Raw genomic sequence first — 17,220 nt, forward strand, 5'->3', positions numbered from 1 at the left:
GTACAATAAAGAGAGATATTATTATGAACTCTTTTTTTAGTTTCTCTGGTATCTCTCTCGTAGTCCCGTCTTTTTATCCATTATTTTAGAATCGGAATTCAGTCCTTCAGCACCTTGTTAATTTGAGATTGAAAAGTCAGTATTTTTGTGTAATATTTTAGATATTTGTGACGAAATATTAAGTTATAAGAATTGTTTAAAGTATTTTGTTTACTTCAACTGTATTTTTCTTTACAGTAAAATGAAGACCAAAGAAAAGAGCAACATCAGCCATATCGACGGCAGTGTGGTGTCTGTTAACTGTGACAGGTGAGTCGATTTTTTTTCCTTTTATCGAAAAGGATAATTATAGAAAAAAAAAATGAAAAAAAGGTTAAAAGAACGAATAACTTCTATCTCGTTATAATGAAACAACTTTACAATGATTGACTCGACCTTTTTAATAAGTGTCAACGGGAGGACTCCTGTGATCTTGGTTGCTGTAAAGTATCCGAAACGGGCATTTAAAAAACTTAATAAACCGCGATAAAATCCGAAAAGTTGTCTCATTATTATGTTGTGTTATATTATAATCACATAACAATGTTTTTTGACAAATGTTTAATTGTCAAAAATGCCGCGTACTGTCTAATAATGAAATGAAAACTTTTAATAGCTAAACTGTCAATCTTCTGATTCACATATTTTTCTTACAAAAATCTCGTTAAAAGTTACTAAAAAGAACCTAACGACTGAAAGTTTTCGGCTTATCAGGCGATATTTTTTTATTTTTATTTGCGTCAATGTAACTGGTATGTTACGTGCCTATAGTTAGACAATTTTTTGATGCAAAATTTTTTTGATGCCGTCACCGCTTATGTGGAGGGTATATTTTTGCATATAAAGATCAAATTTTTTTTTTATTTTCGTCATTGATATGTAAATATGTTTGGAATAATTACTAAGTAAATTAAGAAATTGTATTGCATTATATGTAATTGTAAAGTATTTGGTAATAAAGAAATTATTATTATTAATAGTATTAATGACAAGGAAGTTTTTTTTGCATTTATTTATTAGCTTTGACGATTGCTAAGTTATACTTCTTACACAAGATTTATCGAAAATAATTGTGTTTTCTTGCAAAGGAAAAATAACCGACTTCAATTACATCGATTAGTACGTAAGTAGTTGGTAGAACAGTCAATTAAATACGCATTATTAGATATAACTCAAAAAGTACTCGTCAGATCTCAATTAAGTATAAATGAGACCACATGAAGAGGTTTGGTGGTGTTTACAACCTTTGATTAAAAAATGAATCATCGGAATCGGTCCACCCAGTTAAAAGTTCTGAGGTAAAACACACACCCACACAAACACACACACACACACACACAAACACAAAAAGGTTGTAAATATTATGAAGGTCATCTTTACGTTGTTTTCTACATCAACTCGGAGCCCACGGCTTGGTCACTTTCGTAACTTACTCAGAAAAGGTGTACGTACCTACTTACGAAACTTTGGGTTTTTCTTTAATGTCCATAGACCCTGTATCTACGTTAATAATGATTTTAGAGTTCTGTTGTATAATCTGTTAATAGTCAAATATTATATACTTATTTCATATATCAGAACTGGCAGTAATATATATTATGTGTGCAACAAATAAAAGTAAAATAAAATAAATTAGTTTTCTTCTGTAATATATTTAACAACTTTTTATTAAACAACTCATTTTAGTATCATCTGTATAAACTTTCTTAAAAGAAGTGGACTTGTTATTATTTTTTACTGACTTTAAAAGAAACTGTAGAATCTCATATTGACTGTATTTTTAACCAACTTCTACAAAAGAAGGGGGTCCTCAATTCGATTGTATTTTATGTGTATCAGGACTTTTTACTGGATGGACCGATTTCTATGATTCTTTTTTTAATCGAAAGAAACTACTTCCTTTGCTGGTCATGTGGTCCCATTTAAATTTGATCGAGATTTGACGGTTTTTAATTACTTATTTTCAAAAACGCATATTTATTGGCAATTTTTTCGTGTACCTAGTTCGTTTACCTAGTTCATAGTACATGTCGATGTAACCGAAGTCGTTTTTTTTTTGTTTATTATTAATAAACGCTTGTGTTTACGAGCGAACACAATGATTTTAACGTGCGGTAAGTACGAGTATTCCAGAGTAAAGAAATAAGTGTGCGTGTGCCACTTATTGCTTGCAGGACATTTACACATTCAGTATATACTTATTTTAATTCACAAACATGTATGCATTTGTGGCTTGACACACATATATCTTCAGGCCTTAGGTTTTTAAAGGGTTATATGGTTATTAAGAGATAAGACATATTAATAATAAAAAAACCTTTATTTAAAAGCTGCCTGCAAGAGATTACTCGCTGAGCGATAAGAAATTCTTTGTACATCTTTATCTATATACTAATCTATAAAAGCGAAAGGTCACTCATCACGAAATCTCTGAAACTATTAAACCTACAAACTTGAAATTTGGTAGGTAAGCTCCTTATAATACGTAGACATCCGCTAACAACGGAATTTACGAAACTCGATCCCTAAGGGGGTAAAACGGGGGTTGGAAGTTTATATGAAAGTCCTATGTTTTTGAAGTAAGAGACTTGAAATTTAAAATTTATGCTCTATAGATGGTGGAGAGGTGTCCAAATAATCTATCTTTAGAAATTAACTCCCTTTTGGGGTTAAAACGGAGGATCGTAGGTTGATTCACTCATCACTAAATCTCCGAACTATAACAGCTACAAACTTGAAATTTGGCAGGTAGGTTCCTTATAGGACGTAGACATCCGTTAAGAACTAATTTTACGAAACTCGACCCTTGAGGGGATAAAACGGGGGTTGGAAGTTTTCATGAAAGTCCTTTGTTTTTGAAGTAAGAGACTTGAAATTTAAAATGTATGCTCTATAAATGGTGAGGAGATGTCCAAATAATGCATCGTAATCTATTTATATAAAAGAGAAAGGTCACTGACTCACTCAAGGTTTCATTAATGGAGAGAGGGCTTCAAGAGGAAGGTTTACGGAACGGCTAAGCCGATTTTGATAAGAGTTTCACTGGAAGTTTGCCGGGAAAACTTTGTGACACACTGATTTCAACGCGAGCGAAGCCGCGGGCACAGCTAGTTTGGTAATATAAGAATATTATGTTTTCGAAACGTTGGCGCAGCGGCCACAACACTAGTTAGACTGTGCTTGCGGGTTCGATTTTTATCGATACAAATAAAAAAAACTACTTTACAAAATTATCTTAGCCTTTATTTTATTGAAAATTATTTTTATTGAAAATTATTTTTATTGAAAATTATTTTTATTGAAAATTATTTATAAAAATATATACTTAATAATTATCGAATGATATAATAATAATAGCAAACTGTAACTGTGTGTGTAAATAATAATAATAACAGTCATCACTACACTATATATTAGATACTGTATAGCCATCATACGTAGATTATTTATACATAAATATCTTACGCTTTTTTTAATGTTACGGATGTTTTTTGCCGGCTATGGTACCCCTCCGTAACGCCATATAAGGAACTTCGTTCCAAAAAATTTATTTTTGTAGTATTTTTTGTTTGACGCGATTGTCATTATACCTCTTGCCTAAGTTCTACACCGACATGTAGTTGTTACTCAGTCTTCGTTAACAGTTGCGAGATTATTGTAACTGAATAAACCTTTCACTTTCGACATCTGCGTCTCCAAAAAATATTATAGTGGCTTCAGTGTATCCGAAGTCAGCAACCGAAACAGCTGATCGGTTGGGAAAATGGTAAGTACAAGCTTTTATTATTCATATTAACTATATAATAGTAAATTAAGTTCACTTTATATATCATGCTTAACACTTTTATTAAATTTCTTTGATCAGTTATTAAAATAATTAAGTTTTATTATTTTAAAATATCTATTGTTAAAATTTTAATTTATTTTATAAACGTAATGTAAAAGATACAATATTTTGATTAATATGTTTCTAAGTAATCAAATTTTTACTAACATTCACTATTGAACAACTATTAAAATTAATACATTGAAATTGTTAATATTAGTTATTTTTATAATAAACATCGCTAATTTTATCGTATATACCTATTTGCACGACGACAAAACTAGCTAGCACGTGAATGGTTCAATATAAATTATTAGATATTTTAATAATGCCCTACATTATTGAAACATTACGCGAGTTTGAAATTTAACAGAATGATGAATGAAATTATATTAACTGCAATGCAATTGCATAACCAATCGATAGGATTCTATACCTAAATACCGTTTGAAAGTTGTATATAATTTAAAATCAATTGAATGTTAATTTAAATAAAAATTCAATAACGATGTTTACATATTTCAGAAAGTTAAAGTTATCATCTTACTCTTGCAATGTTCTGTATTCCTGGTAACTTCGGAGGATTCGCCTGAGACTAAAGACATCGGTGTAGACGATTATGATGATGATATTGGACGAAAACATCGAAAGAAAAAGAAACATCAAAATAATCCTTGTTATGGGGGATATGGAAGGACGTTAGGGGAGAAGTTTGGATCACACGACTATACATACGTGAACGCCCCCGTTACAAATTACTTTTTTGGCTGCGGTGGGGGCTTACCAGTTGCTCCTGTACAACCGTATCCTGTTCACATTGTCCAAGGGGGTCATGGCCATGGAGGTCATGGCCATGGGGGACATGGCCACAGCGGTCATGGTCATGGAGGTCACGGATTTGGTAGCTATGGAGGGGGTTTCGGAATCGGGGGTCAAAATTATGGAGGATACGGCGGACAATACCAAAACCCATTTGGAGGGCCTAACTATGGTTACAATCAGCCTTACCAGTATAATCAATATCCGAATTACAACAGACCGTTACAAAACGTGGTGTCCGCTGCTGCTTCGGGCTTCGGAAATGCAGTTGCGGGGTACTTGAGTCGACCTAGAAAAGTTAACAAACAAGTGAATCAGTTTTTGAGACCGTTATATAAGTTATTTTGAATTGTTTCAGTGACAGTTGCGATGGTGACCTAATATGCTCACGTAGTTTCTAGGTGATAGATTATATGAGTACTACCTTTAAGTTTGGACGTATTTCGATCCTTATTTATGTGGACTATCAGTATAAGAACGTTAGTTTCCTTCGGGCTACATTTCTAATACTTTTATTATATCTTATTTAATTTGGGTTAAAGAGTATAGTTGTTTAGAGTATAGTTAAGAGTAATAGATCGGGACAATTATCGAATGAGACGAAGCGAAAATTTTAAAACTATTTTTACTTTTACATATGGGCACATCCATTAATTACGTGAGCTCAGAATGGGAGAGAGGGGTCCAATGAAATCTCACCAAATCTCATTTAAACAGGGGGATCGAAAATCTCACAACTTCAAAAGATATAAAATATTACACGAATAAGTACACAAGTCTCCATGGATTCAGTGAAAATTTAGAATAAGTTTTGTTTTTATCTGTTTTTGCTTTGAATTTTATTTTATTTAATTTAACATAGTATACATGAACGACCTATTATTTTTTTTCGAATAATAAAAATAAAATTTAGTTTAAAATATTTTTAGCGGCAATCTCACGTAAGATGTGGCGGGGCGAATCCACGCGAATCTCACTAGATCTCACCGAAGGGAAGAGGGGGGGGTGTCTAAGCTGGTCGAAAAATAGCTCACGTAATTAATGGATGTCCCCTATAAATAATTTCAAAGCTTCTTTTTGGAAGATATTATGTTAAATTTTACTTATTCGCTTGGCTTCGTCCTTTGTTACTATTATGTTTAATATTATTAATATGTATTATTAATATTATATAATATACTTATTAACTATTTATGTTTACTATTATTATGTATGCAAAATAAATATACATCGTATAGATTTCGCAGTTTTTGAATTTAATTTAATTTTACATATATTTAATAACTAAAATTAAACTATATATGACTATGCGATTACAAAATCATTACATTTTTATTTAGGATTTGGTACATGAATTTATTCATATTTGTATTATGTAATATGTCGCCCTCAATAGTGTGATTGGTAACATAGTTGTGACATGGCAATGCGAATTATAGAATGCCTTTATGGTGTTATGTGTAACATTGCTTTGATATTCAAAATAATAGTATCATCACTTTCCAAATTGACCAAAATCGTAGTTAGTATAAACCTAAAGTAAGACGTTCAAAGAACGGAAAAACAATAAACAAAAAAAAAAAATAGATAAAAAGAAATATTAAATTACGCTTTGGCCCAGTTTGAGAATCTCTGATTGATGAACGAAAAAAAAAATCGTTGTAATTCCTGTCTAATTATTAATATTCAAATATAATTGAAATGAGCTATTTTTTTTTAAATTTAAGGAATTTAAAGGTATGCAAAGTTTCGTAGCAGATTGGAGCATACGTCACGTTTCTAAAACATAGAGAGCAATGTATCGATATTTCAGGGTTACCTTGATGCGTTGTACTTGTGATATATGCGCGTCAACCTTCTATGACAATAGTAAATGTGTAAATACAAAAATTTAGTCCATAAATTAATTGTTAAGTACACTTTGTAACCTGTATTTATTTATATTAAGGGAGTAAAGCTAACATTTTTTTATTAACTCATACCAACTCAGTATAATGTTATTTGGTAAAATCTTTTTGAATCGACAATGTGTTTATTGAGGAAAATTTATAAATCATCACGTATTACATGATTTATAGAAGCTAAGCAGCTGACGTCAGCAAACCAGACATACCTGACAAGCATCAAAATTATTACTAATCGTTTAGCACCATTATAAAACTGAATTGTCTCGTTTGTTTAAGAATCATGCTACTATAAAATAAAGTGTGCTGTTTTATTACTATCCTGTTTCCTATGATGGTGGTAACATTATAAAATAGAATATAGTAATTTTGTAATTTATCCACAATATATTATAACTAACGAAGAATCCTGTCGTGTTCATTTTATACTAGCTGTGCCCGCGACTTCATCCGCATGGAGTTTAACAAAAAAGTTATTGTTCAGTTCGCAGAGTTATAAAAACAATAAAATAAAAGTAGCCTAAGTTAATCCTTATTATGTCAGCTATCAGCCAGTGAAAGTCCCGTCAAAATTGGTCCAGCCGTTTTAGAGATTAGCCGGAACAAACAGACAGAAATGAAAATTGTAAAAAATGTTATTTTGCTATATGTACCGTGTATCCATCCATATATGCATATAGAAGAAAGCGGTTATTTAAATATTATAAAAAAAACACTTTAATTTTATTTATTTGTATTGATAGGATTATCTGAAAATAAAAGCCCTGTCTTAATTACAGCAAGATAAATACAAGTAAAATAAAATTTTCAATTTCAAAGTAAAATTTTCTTAAAGCCTACACGGCCTACGACCTACTATTAGATATATTATGCACCTACTTCACAAAATAATTCAAAGTGTTAAACGTGCCGTTTAAATAAACAAGTTTATTAGTTGGTAGTTATATAAATAAATAAACGATTTACACTCAACTCGCCCTCAGTAGAGAGGGTCCACCAGAAACATACACAATACACAAGCACAAACGCCCATACCACGACAAACGCCTATTGGCCAATACAAATGTCTGTCGTGAGCGAGAATCGAACCCTCGACCGTCAGTTGAACAACCAGTGCTGTGACCGCTGCGCCAACGCGTCATCTATATCGTCGTCATATATTTCAAAAGAGATTTCAAGTACGTGTATGTAGAACGATGGAAAAATCGAAGCGATTCGTTATCATCATTACAGCCTATACAGTCCACTGCTGGACATAGGCCTCCACAAGTTTACGCCAAAAATAACGTGAACTCATGTGTTTTGCCCATAGTCACCACGCTGGGCAGGCGGGTTGGTGACCGCAGTACTGGCTTTGTCGCACCGAAAACGCTGCTGCCCGTCTTCGGCCTGTGTATTTCAAAGCCAGCAGTTGGATGGTTATCCCGCCATCGGTCGGCTTCTTAAGTTCCAAGGTGGTTGTGGAACCTTGTTATCCCTTAGTCGCCTCTTACGACACCCACGGGAAGAGAGGGGGTGGCTAAATTCTTTAGTGCCGTAACCACACAGCACCGCACGAAGCACGAAGCGATTCGTTAGGTATTCTTAAATTGTTCAGTTACAGACATATGTAATACATAGAACTGGTGGTTTGTTTTTTATTTACTTCTAATACAGTCAATTTTATTTATTTATTAGGATTACCAACAGAAATTACACCAATAAAATAAAAAGAATTATTTTACATTCTAGATTAAAGAAGTTTAATTGTAAAGTAATCACTGTGTACTCTAAATCAATTTGTACTCGAAAGGGCCGCTAGTGGGTAGTTTTAATTTCCTTCATTCTGTTCGCGACATCGCGCACCGGTATAGCGCACAGGCCGGTGGCTTGCTGCGTATACGGCAGGTAGTGGGTTCCCGTGCGTCCCTCCCCTACTAGCAGTCACTTTAACGTTTAACCGCACTAGGATAATATCAAATTTATCACTTGAGACGCATTAAATTTCTACATTAAATATAGTCCACTTGCTTTACATCTTTTATTTACTCTAACAAATGGTCCTTCGAGCCGGATATACGTCTTTCCGAGTAAAACACAATTTATCTGATCTATTCTTGTTCACCATCACCATACGTATATTAGTATTTATTAAAATGATTTATTGCAGTACGAACCCTGACGGATACAACGCTTTCCAATCAAGAGAGCAAATAATTAATGTTCAAAACAAGAGCCAATTAAACCATGACGACGGAATCGATGGTCACCATCAAGTCAGTCATCCTACATCGTGAGTAAACGTTTTGTTATAAAAGCAGATAATATAATGGTTTTAGACATCAAATTCTCGTGTTTTATATTCTGAATTATCTCCTACTGCAAAATTGTAACTTAGAATTCTCCTAACAAAAATATATCGAAAACGATTTTATTAAAATGATATTAATATTACACTTGTAGCATTTGTGTTACTCAAACGTTTCTTACCCTTGATGTGCAAAAAAGTATCTTATCTGCTTAATGGATCTGAAGTTTAAGCCAATGTAATTTAAACAGGTACACTGAGACATTGTTACATTTGTTTCGTGGGAACATTGGATCAGGACTACTGGCTATGGGAGATGCCTTCAGGAATGGCGGCATTATTTTCGCCCCAGTCATGACAGCTTTACTTGGTTTAATCTGTGTTCATGCCCAGCATTTACTTGTGAGTACCTAGGGTAGTTGCATAGCTATAAACTTTTTAACATAGAACTAAAATATATCGCCTGTAATATCCCAATGCTGGGCATAGGCCCCTTTCCCCGTGTAGGAGAAAGATTAGAGCTTGATCCTCCATGCTGCTCCAATGCGGTTTGGTGGATATATATATATATATATCCCTAATATGAGTAACGATCGCTATCAGGTGTACATGATAATTACCGGGACCAACGGCTTAACGTGCTTTTCGAAGCACGATAGGGAGGAATCCACAAGGACTGCACAAGCACCCAGACTACGGCAAACATCTGTATGGCCAATACAAATTTTTGTCATGTACGGGGATCGAACCCGCCATCGCCAGCGCAACAGTCACAAACCAGTGCTGTGACGGTTGCGCCAACAAAATATATGGTTATTATTATTTTAAGTTTATTTTCAAACATTCTTCGACATTAATATCTAGCCAATAATATTTATTACACATGCTTAATTGCTGCAGTTTTGTTATGGCGTTAATATGTAAGGAAATAATTATATTCTAAAAGTCCCTAATGTTAATTTTGTTTTATTAAATAATCAGATGTGTATAATTTATTACATAGTATATAGTAATTAATCATTTAATTGATAATTTAATAAACTAACTAAAAGGAGTTTAAAACAATTTCTTTCTTGCTGCATAATATATAAATCTCTGTGACAGAAACGTTTATTAGACTATTTAATCCTCGATATAATATTTCCTAAACATTTATCAATATTCTAAATAATTTATTATAACAGTAATTTTGCAATATCTTTCCTTATGAAATCGATACCAAAATAATGCTTGATATAAATAAATCAAGACAATACATACCTAGTGGTTTTAATAAATAAACATAAATTAATTGATGGAACATCATTCGTGTAAGACTTATTTATATTTTCTTTTCTAGCTAAGCTGTTCAGAAGAAATATATTTTAAGACGAAACGAGACAGGTTGCCAGGGTTCGCTGAAACTGTATCGCTCGTTTTCGAATATGGACCGGCAAGACTTCGATCCCTGGCGCCTATTATGAAAGTTCTTGTTAATACTTTCCTTTGCATCACACAGCTCGGCTTCTGCTGTGTGTATATCGTATTCATAGCGACAAATACTAAAATGGTAAGTCTGATGTATAAATAGATGATCGTATTCGTATCGACAACCTAAGCCAAAGATACGATATATTTAGCATGCGAATGTGCTTCTACGACAGCGGGTTAGGTTTCAACACAACAGATGTGCAGTTACACAGATATTTGTTTCAAAGTGAATCACTTCAGCATGATTATTCTTATTAGAAACTATTCTTTTCCAAATATACTACCAAACTACCATTTTGCTTACTCTTAATAATTGTAATCTTTTCAGCTTTTATTTTGGTATGCAAAAATAAGACTACGTTACTCATAGTCTTGTAGATTTATTAATATATATCTAATAATAATAATAATAATAATATATTCTTTATTGTACACCAAAATATAAACAAACAAAAATAACTAAAAAAAGATGCACAAAGGCGATCTTATCGCTGAAGAACGATTTCTTCCAGATAACCTTTGAGCACAGGACACGATATAGTAGTGACAGATAGGAAGTGTTCAATATTCTTAAGGATGAATAAAAATAGTGTATGATAGATTCAATAATTCATACGCACATACATATACAAATATCCATACATAAATAATCAAGATAGGATATCTAGGTTTTAAGTTTAGAACAATTTTATTCTCACAGTTTATTAGTGAGTCAAAACACATGAATGTTCATTTAAAGTCATTCTCAAAACCAAAATGTCTATTTTATGAAAGAAGATAATAAATAGATAAGTATATTTCTTTCAGATATGTGACGATTACGGTATTTACATAGAATTGTCGATCCACATGATATTCGTGGTGATACCGATTTTGGTTATTTGTATGGTACGAAACTTGAAATATCTGACCCCATTCTCCACGGTTGCGAACATTCTGATGGCACTGGGAGTTGGAGCAGTGATGTATGAGGCCATGCAAGACCTGCCCCCAGTTCAGTCGAGGGAATTTCTGGCACCCTGGCATCAATTGCCACTCTATTTCGGTACTGCGATTTACGCTTTTGAGGGTATTGGTTTGGTGAGCATAATTTTATTAATAAATATAAAGATAATACATATTTATAAAATTTAGAACATTAAATAGACGTTTATACATATTTTTATATTCAAAACATTATTTTAGGTCCTACCCTTGAAGAACGAAATGAAAAACCGCGAACAATTTCAAAAGCCTTTGGGTGTCTTGAACGTTGGGATGGTCCTCGTGGCTAGCATTTTCATCGTTGTTGGTTTCTTCGGCTACCTGAAATGGGGAGAGGATGTCGCTGGAAGTCTCACGCTAAACTTACAACGAGGATCTCCGTAAGATGTTACATATACTTACATCGTTCAATACTTATTGTCATGTATTGATTAATTATTGTGTATCTTTTGTTAAAATGTCGTGTGGTGTCCGCGGAGTAGAATAACATCACACCCTTTCTTCCCGTGGGGGTCGTAAAAGGCGACCGAGGCATAAACCTGGCTAAAAATTATCAGGGTCCTGGAAAAGGAAAACTTCATTTGAAACCCGGAATGGGGTCTCCGTCAAGCATTCGTGGCATAGCTCTAAAATGTGAAAGACTCCTGCATCCGAACTGGCTCCATACGTATCGACTCGTCGTTCCTGTGGGCCTAGCCAGTGAGGTCGAGAGGGTGGCGCAGAGCTTAGGCATTAAGGCCGATGATTGAATGATTTGATAAAAAAATATTAAAGCAAAAGTATCGACCTAAAATATATTTATTCGAAGTTGAAAGTGACGTGAAAGTAAACGTTTACACTTTTGTCTTATCTCTATGAGAATTCTACAAGCACCAATAAATTTTTCGATTGGTTCTTTATTTATTAATCGACTTCAAAAAAAGGAGGAGGCTACTCAATTCGACCGTATATATATATGTATATTTCTTGTGTGCGTGTGTATGTCACTGAACTCCTCCTAGACGGCTGGACGGATTTTGATGAAATTTTTTGTGTGAGTTCAAGGTGATTCGAGGATAGTTTAGATTCACAATTTGGTCCACTGGAAAATGTTCATTTAACTAATTTTTCATTTATAAGTAGTTGTTAATTTTGGAATGTTTTACATTGGATCCGGTAGACTGCGCCACTATCGCAGCATCAAATAAATATTATTCTATTTTAATTTCAGTTTGTCCCGACAGTTGGTGCTGCGATCAAATTGAGAAAAATATTTGAAATTTTGTGTTATGGCAAAACATATATATATATATATATATATATATATATATATATATATATATGTATGTTCGGGGATAACTCCGTCGTTTATGAACCGATTTTGATAATTCTTTTTTTGTTGGAAAGGAGATATCCTTAGTTTGTTACCATGATAAGGAAACCAGGATCTGATAATGGGATTCCAGAGAAATCGAGGGAGTCTCAAAAATCCGCATAACTTTTTACTGGGTGTACCGATTTTGATGATTTTTAATTTAATCTAAAGCCGATGTTTATCATGTAATCTTTGATAATGCGTATTTACTTGACAATTTTTTTGTCTACATACGTTGTATTACTTGTCGATATAATTGAAGGCGGTTTTTCTTCGTTTGCCTGCAAACACAACTATATTATAAAAAATTTCAATAAATACAGGCTCAGTACAACGGTCCAAGTGCTGATCACCGTAGCGATGTTGCTGACCTATCCGCTACAATTCTACGTTCCCGTTGCTTTAACCTGGCCTGCAGTACGCAAGAAGTGTGGTGAAAGGTTCATCGTAGCCAAGGAACTGGGTTACAGAGCTCTGTTGGTGATGCTTACTTGTGAGTGATTTGTTATAACTTATTTATTTATATAATCTGTGTAAATGGTATAAATGCGGTTACAGCGTTTGGTCCAGTCGCTAAAATAATATTTAGAAAATTACAAGTCTTTACAAACGTTTGATTAATTTATTTTATTTTGTATCAAACTGTAGTATTTCTTATTAATGATCTAACAATTATACATATCACAATCTGTGATGGGTAGCAGATCTTTACGTGTTCCTTTTCTACGCACGTGTATGTATTGTTAATGAAACAGCGATTTCGTTGAGAGTGGGCAAATGAACCACATATTTTATTAAATAATTTGATTCATACAATAAATACAATTAGTAGTTTGACAACACAATACAGGTGGCGATACTGTCTATATTTTGTTAAATAATAACATCCCCACTTATCAAATTAATGCAGGTATACAAATGTTACCTTATATTAGGCCTCTTTCCCCATGTAGGAGAAGTATCAGAGCTTAATCCACCACGCTGCTCCAATGTGGGTTGGCGGATATATTCCCTACTATGAGTAACGATCGCTATCAGGTGTACATGATAACAACCGGGACCGACGGCTTAACGTGCTGTCCGAGGCACAGTGGGGAGGGTGGAGGGTGGGGGCACAACAAGGACGGCACAAACACCCAGACCACGGCAAACATCTGTATGGCCAATACAAATGTTTGTCATGTGCGGGGATCGACCTCGCAACCGCCAGCGCAACAGGTACAGTCCATGGCTGTGACCATTGCGTCAACGCGGCGTCATACTTAATATACTCCAAGATTTTTTGTAAATAAATTTGCAATAAAAATTTTAATCACGCAAAATAGGCGCATTGAGACGTCGAGTTGCGGAAAACAGACCGTGTTTATCAACATCAAATAAATTTCAGCTGTTTCCAAATATTTCAATTTAAAAATTCTAAACATGTTTGGTTCTTTTAATATGAAGACGGCTTAAGTTTACCCTGGTTATCATTATATTATAACAATTGTTGAACTGACATGATTGTATGTATCGTGGAAGATAATGAAAAAGTCGGTGACCTTAAGCTTAAGTGCCTACTTCAGATAAAATCACAAATTTTTCAATATTGATCTTCAAATATTTATTCAAAATATTTGTGTCAATTTAGTATTTGTAGATCGTATCTGAAAAATATCATATCTAAGAAAACACTAGACGTCAATTGACATTCAGCGATAAAACGTGAATCAATTTACTATCAAAGTGAGCTGTTTACTTTATCAATTGTATTAAATTACAATATAATTAATTTTTTTAGTTATCTTGGCGGAATCTATCCCACAACTCGGGCTCTTCATATCTCTGGTGGGTGCAATCAGCAGCACGACGTTGGCTCTCATGTTCCCACCCATCATTCAGCTCGTCTCCACTTACCAAAATAATAAAACGATACCTGTGTTCATGCTTTCCAAGAATGTACTAATCTTAACGCTTGGAATTTTCATCTTTGTCACCGGAACTTACCAGAGTGTTGCATCTATTATTCGAGCATTTTAAAATTTTACTGGCCAGTATTTGAGAAGGCATGTTACGAATAGACGTTCCTGTATGTGGTTTCAAGTAGATAAGTGTGTCTATTTATTTCTTAAAAAGATGAATTTAAAATGTTTTTGTATCACGTGGTAAACATGTGGCATTCGTAATTTCTCAAGGTTCACAATTCTCTGTTATGAATCGAACCGTTTTCTACATTATAGATATTTTCAAAAGCGTCTGTCTGTCTTTTCTAACATAATTTCTTTTTTAAGCCAATTTAAAGTACACTTAACAGCTGAAATCTTAATCAGCAATGTATTTTTTATATTTTTAATTAATATCAGCGTAAAAATAAAAACAAGTAGTAATATTTTGTGCCAATTTAAAACATGTGTTTAGTAGTATAGGTAGGTACGTATTTTATTATGAATATATTTAAAAAATAGATTTTCCTATTTCGTATTTATACATTGATATAATCATATCAAAGTTGTAACGGGTAAAATGGGTACTATTTGAGCTTATTGGTTTAGTAGTATCTTTTTATTCAACCAAATATAATGTAAGTTTTGTTACTTTTTTTACAGATCATCAATATTTATATATAGATACACAAAATAATGATGAAATGAATGAAATTAATATTTAGCCATCAATATAAACTGTTATATCCATAAGAACTTTATTCATAGTATATTAAATGTTCAAAAAGTTATTCTAGTAGAATTATTTTCGGACCACATGTTAGATATAAAGCAATGTGTCTAGCGTACCATGGGCTTACCCACAAGGCAAGGTGGGGGCCACCCTGACTCGAAGCTAATAATTGATATTTAAGATTTTAATAAGAAAACTTCAGGTAGATTTAGTCAAAACCTCTGCAAGCTCTTATTGAAGTCGTATATATAGTGAAAGTAAATGAAAAGTTGCAGTAAATAAAAATAATTTTTAATTATATTTATTTTTTTGCCCCACCTTCACAAAATTCTGGGTACGCCTTCGGTAGGTACCTACATATTTAATGTATTATGTAAAAAATTTCTTGACGATGACATCAAAAATAAACGTCTATAATTCGTTTAAGAAGTGTTAATCATTGTGAAGTACTAAATAATTTAAATTTATTATCGAGATTTATTATAAGGTAAGTGTAACGATCTTCGTGTATAGTTTAATCTAAGCTATGTAACCGTATTTTATTTTATTTATTCATGATGTATTTTATTTAATTTAGTTTTAATTTTAATTATTATGTACCTCTGCAACTACTCTTGATCAACTTTATTTGTTTTATGCCTTAGTCAAGTTGTCATGAAAAATAAAAAAAAAAAAATAGAAGGACTTTTTAGTTTTCGCCAACGTAAAAAAAAAATATTGTAAATTATGAGTTAGTTCGAGTAGTATATATATATATATATATATATATATATATATATATATATATATATATATATATATATATATATAATTATGTTGCGCTGCTCATCTATGCCAGTTTGTAGACATATTTAGTTACGTACATTACGGATACGCAAATTGGCAATTCGAATAAGAGATATATTTTTCAAAAAGAACTGAAATCATTTATACGCATTAATGGACGAACTATCAAATTGTTACTTGTTATTGTATTTAAAAAAAAAAATCTTTAATTTTTGAATTGATAAAAATTGTAAAATATTTTATTATGTTATCAGGGTTACCAAACTTATAAATTAAAAACTACTTTAAAATTAAAAAATAAAAATCGTAAAAAATTGTTATTAAATTTTGTCAACGAAACTTTGACTACCCTAGGCCTATACTTTGGTATTGTTAAAATTATGTAGGTACATGTCACTCTATTTACTCGTACTTACTGTTGTAGTTTTTTAAAGCATTTATTTATTTAAATATAGAAATAGTTGCACTGAATAGTAATTAAAAAAATAAATAAATAAACGAATCAGAATACCAGTCATTGATGATTATAAAGATGCTGAAATAATCTCAATAATACAATGTAACTTTAAATTATTTTTTAATTATAAGTTTTAAAATATAAAAGTAGTATTTATATGAGTAAACCAAATGTTATACTATTGCTCCAATAAAATATATTAATACCATTGTTATTGAGATGTGGAGAGTAAAATATTTAATATGATAAGTACCTGTGTGATAGAAGGGTTACTGTGTGCAAAGATCATGTGGTGATAGTTTTGTATTGAAAAATTTTATTAAAATTAAAATGTTATTATTAATCGCTATTTTCAAAATATATTTTGTCTGTTTCTGATACTTCTAAAACTTCTAAAACCTGTACTACTAGTACTAACTAGTAAATAAATTTAAAGATTACTGAAACCGTCCGTAAGCCAATAGTCGTTTCACGATAAACCGAAGAACATGGGCAATATATGAATCCGTCTTCAGCCCGGTTCCTATATTTAACAAAAAAAAAACTGTTTAAAGATTCGAGTATGTAAAACAAATCGTTTTTTGAATATACAACACATATACATACTGGGCTTTATGAGACTGACTTAAGAGGAAAGGG

General features: G+C 32.4%; 1 protein-coding gene across 1 annotated transcript in view; it reads left to right on the forward strand.

The window, feature by feature from the left end:
* Positions 1-15,636, forward strand: part of LOC123668481 (proton-coupled amino acid transporter-like protein CG1139) — a 54,815-nt gene extending 39,179 nt beyond the window's left edge. Inside the window, exons 2-10 of the mRNA XM_045602211.1 lie at positions 238-310; positions 4,391-4,959; positions 8,738-8,860; positions 9,127-9,277; positions 10,215-10,424; positions 11,153-11,425; positions 11,531-11,709; positions 13,007-13,176; positions 14,464-15,636. Of these exons, the coding sequence (XP_045458167.1) occupies positions 242-310; positions 4,391-4,959; positions 8,738-8,860; positions 9,127-9,277; positions 10,215-10,424; positions 11,153-11,425; positions 11,531-11,709; positions 13,007-13,176; positions 14,464-14,702 (1,983 nt within the window). The 5' untranslated portion in view covers positions 238-241 and the 3' untranslated portion in view covers positions 14,703-15,636. The remainder of the gene's footprint in view (positions 1-237; positions 311-4,390; positions 4,960-8,737; positions 8,861-9,126; positions 9,278-10,214; positions 10,425-11,152; positions 11,426-11,530; positions 11,710-13,006; positions 13,177-14,463) is intronic.
* Positions 15,637-17,220: the final 1,584 nt, after the last annotated feature.

Source organism: Melitaea cinxia, chromosome Z, assembly GCF_905220565.1.
Source record: "Melitaea cinxia chromosome Z, ilMelCinx1.1, whole genome shotgun sequence".
NCBI lineage: Eukaryota > Metazoa > Arthropoda > Insecta > Lepidoptera > Nymphalidae > Melitaea > Melitaea cinxia.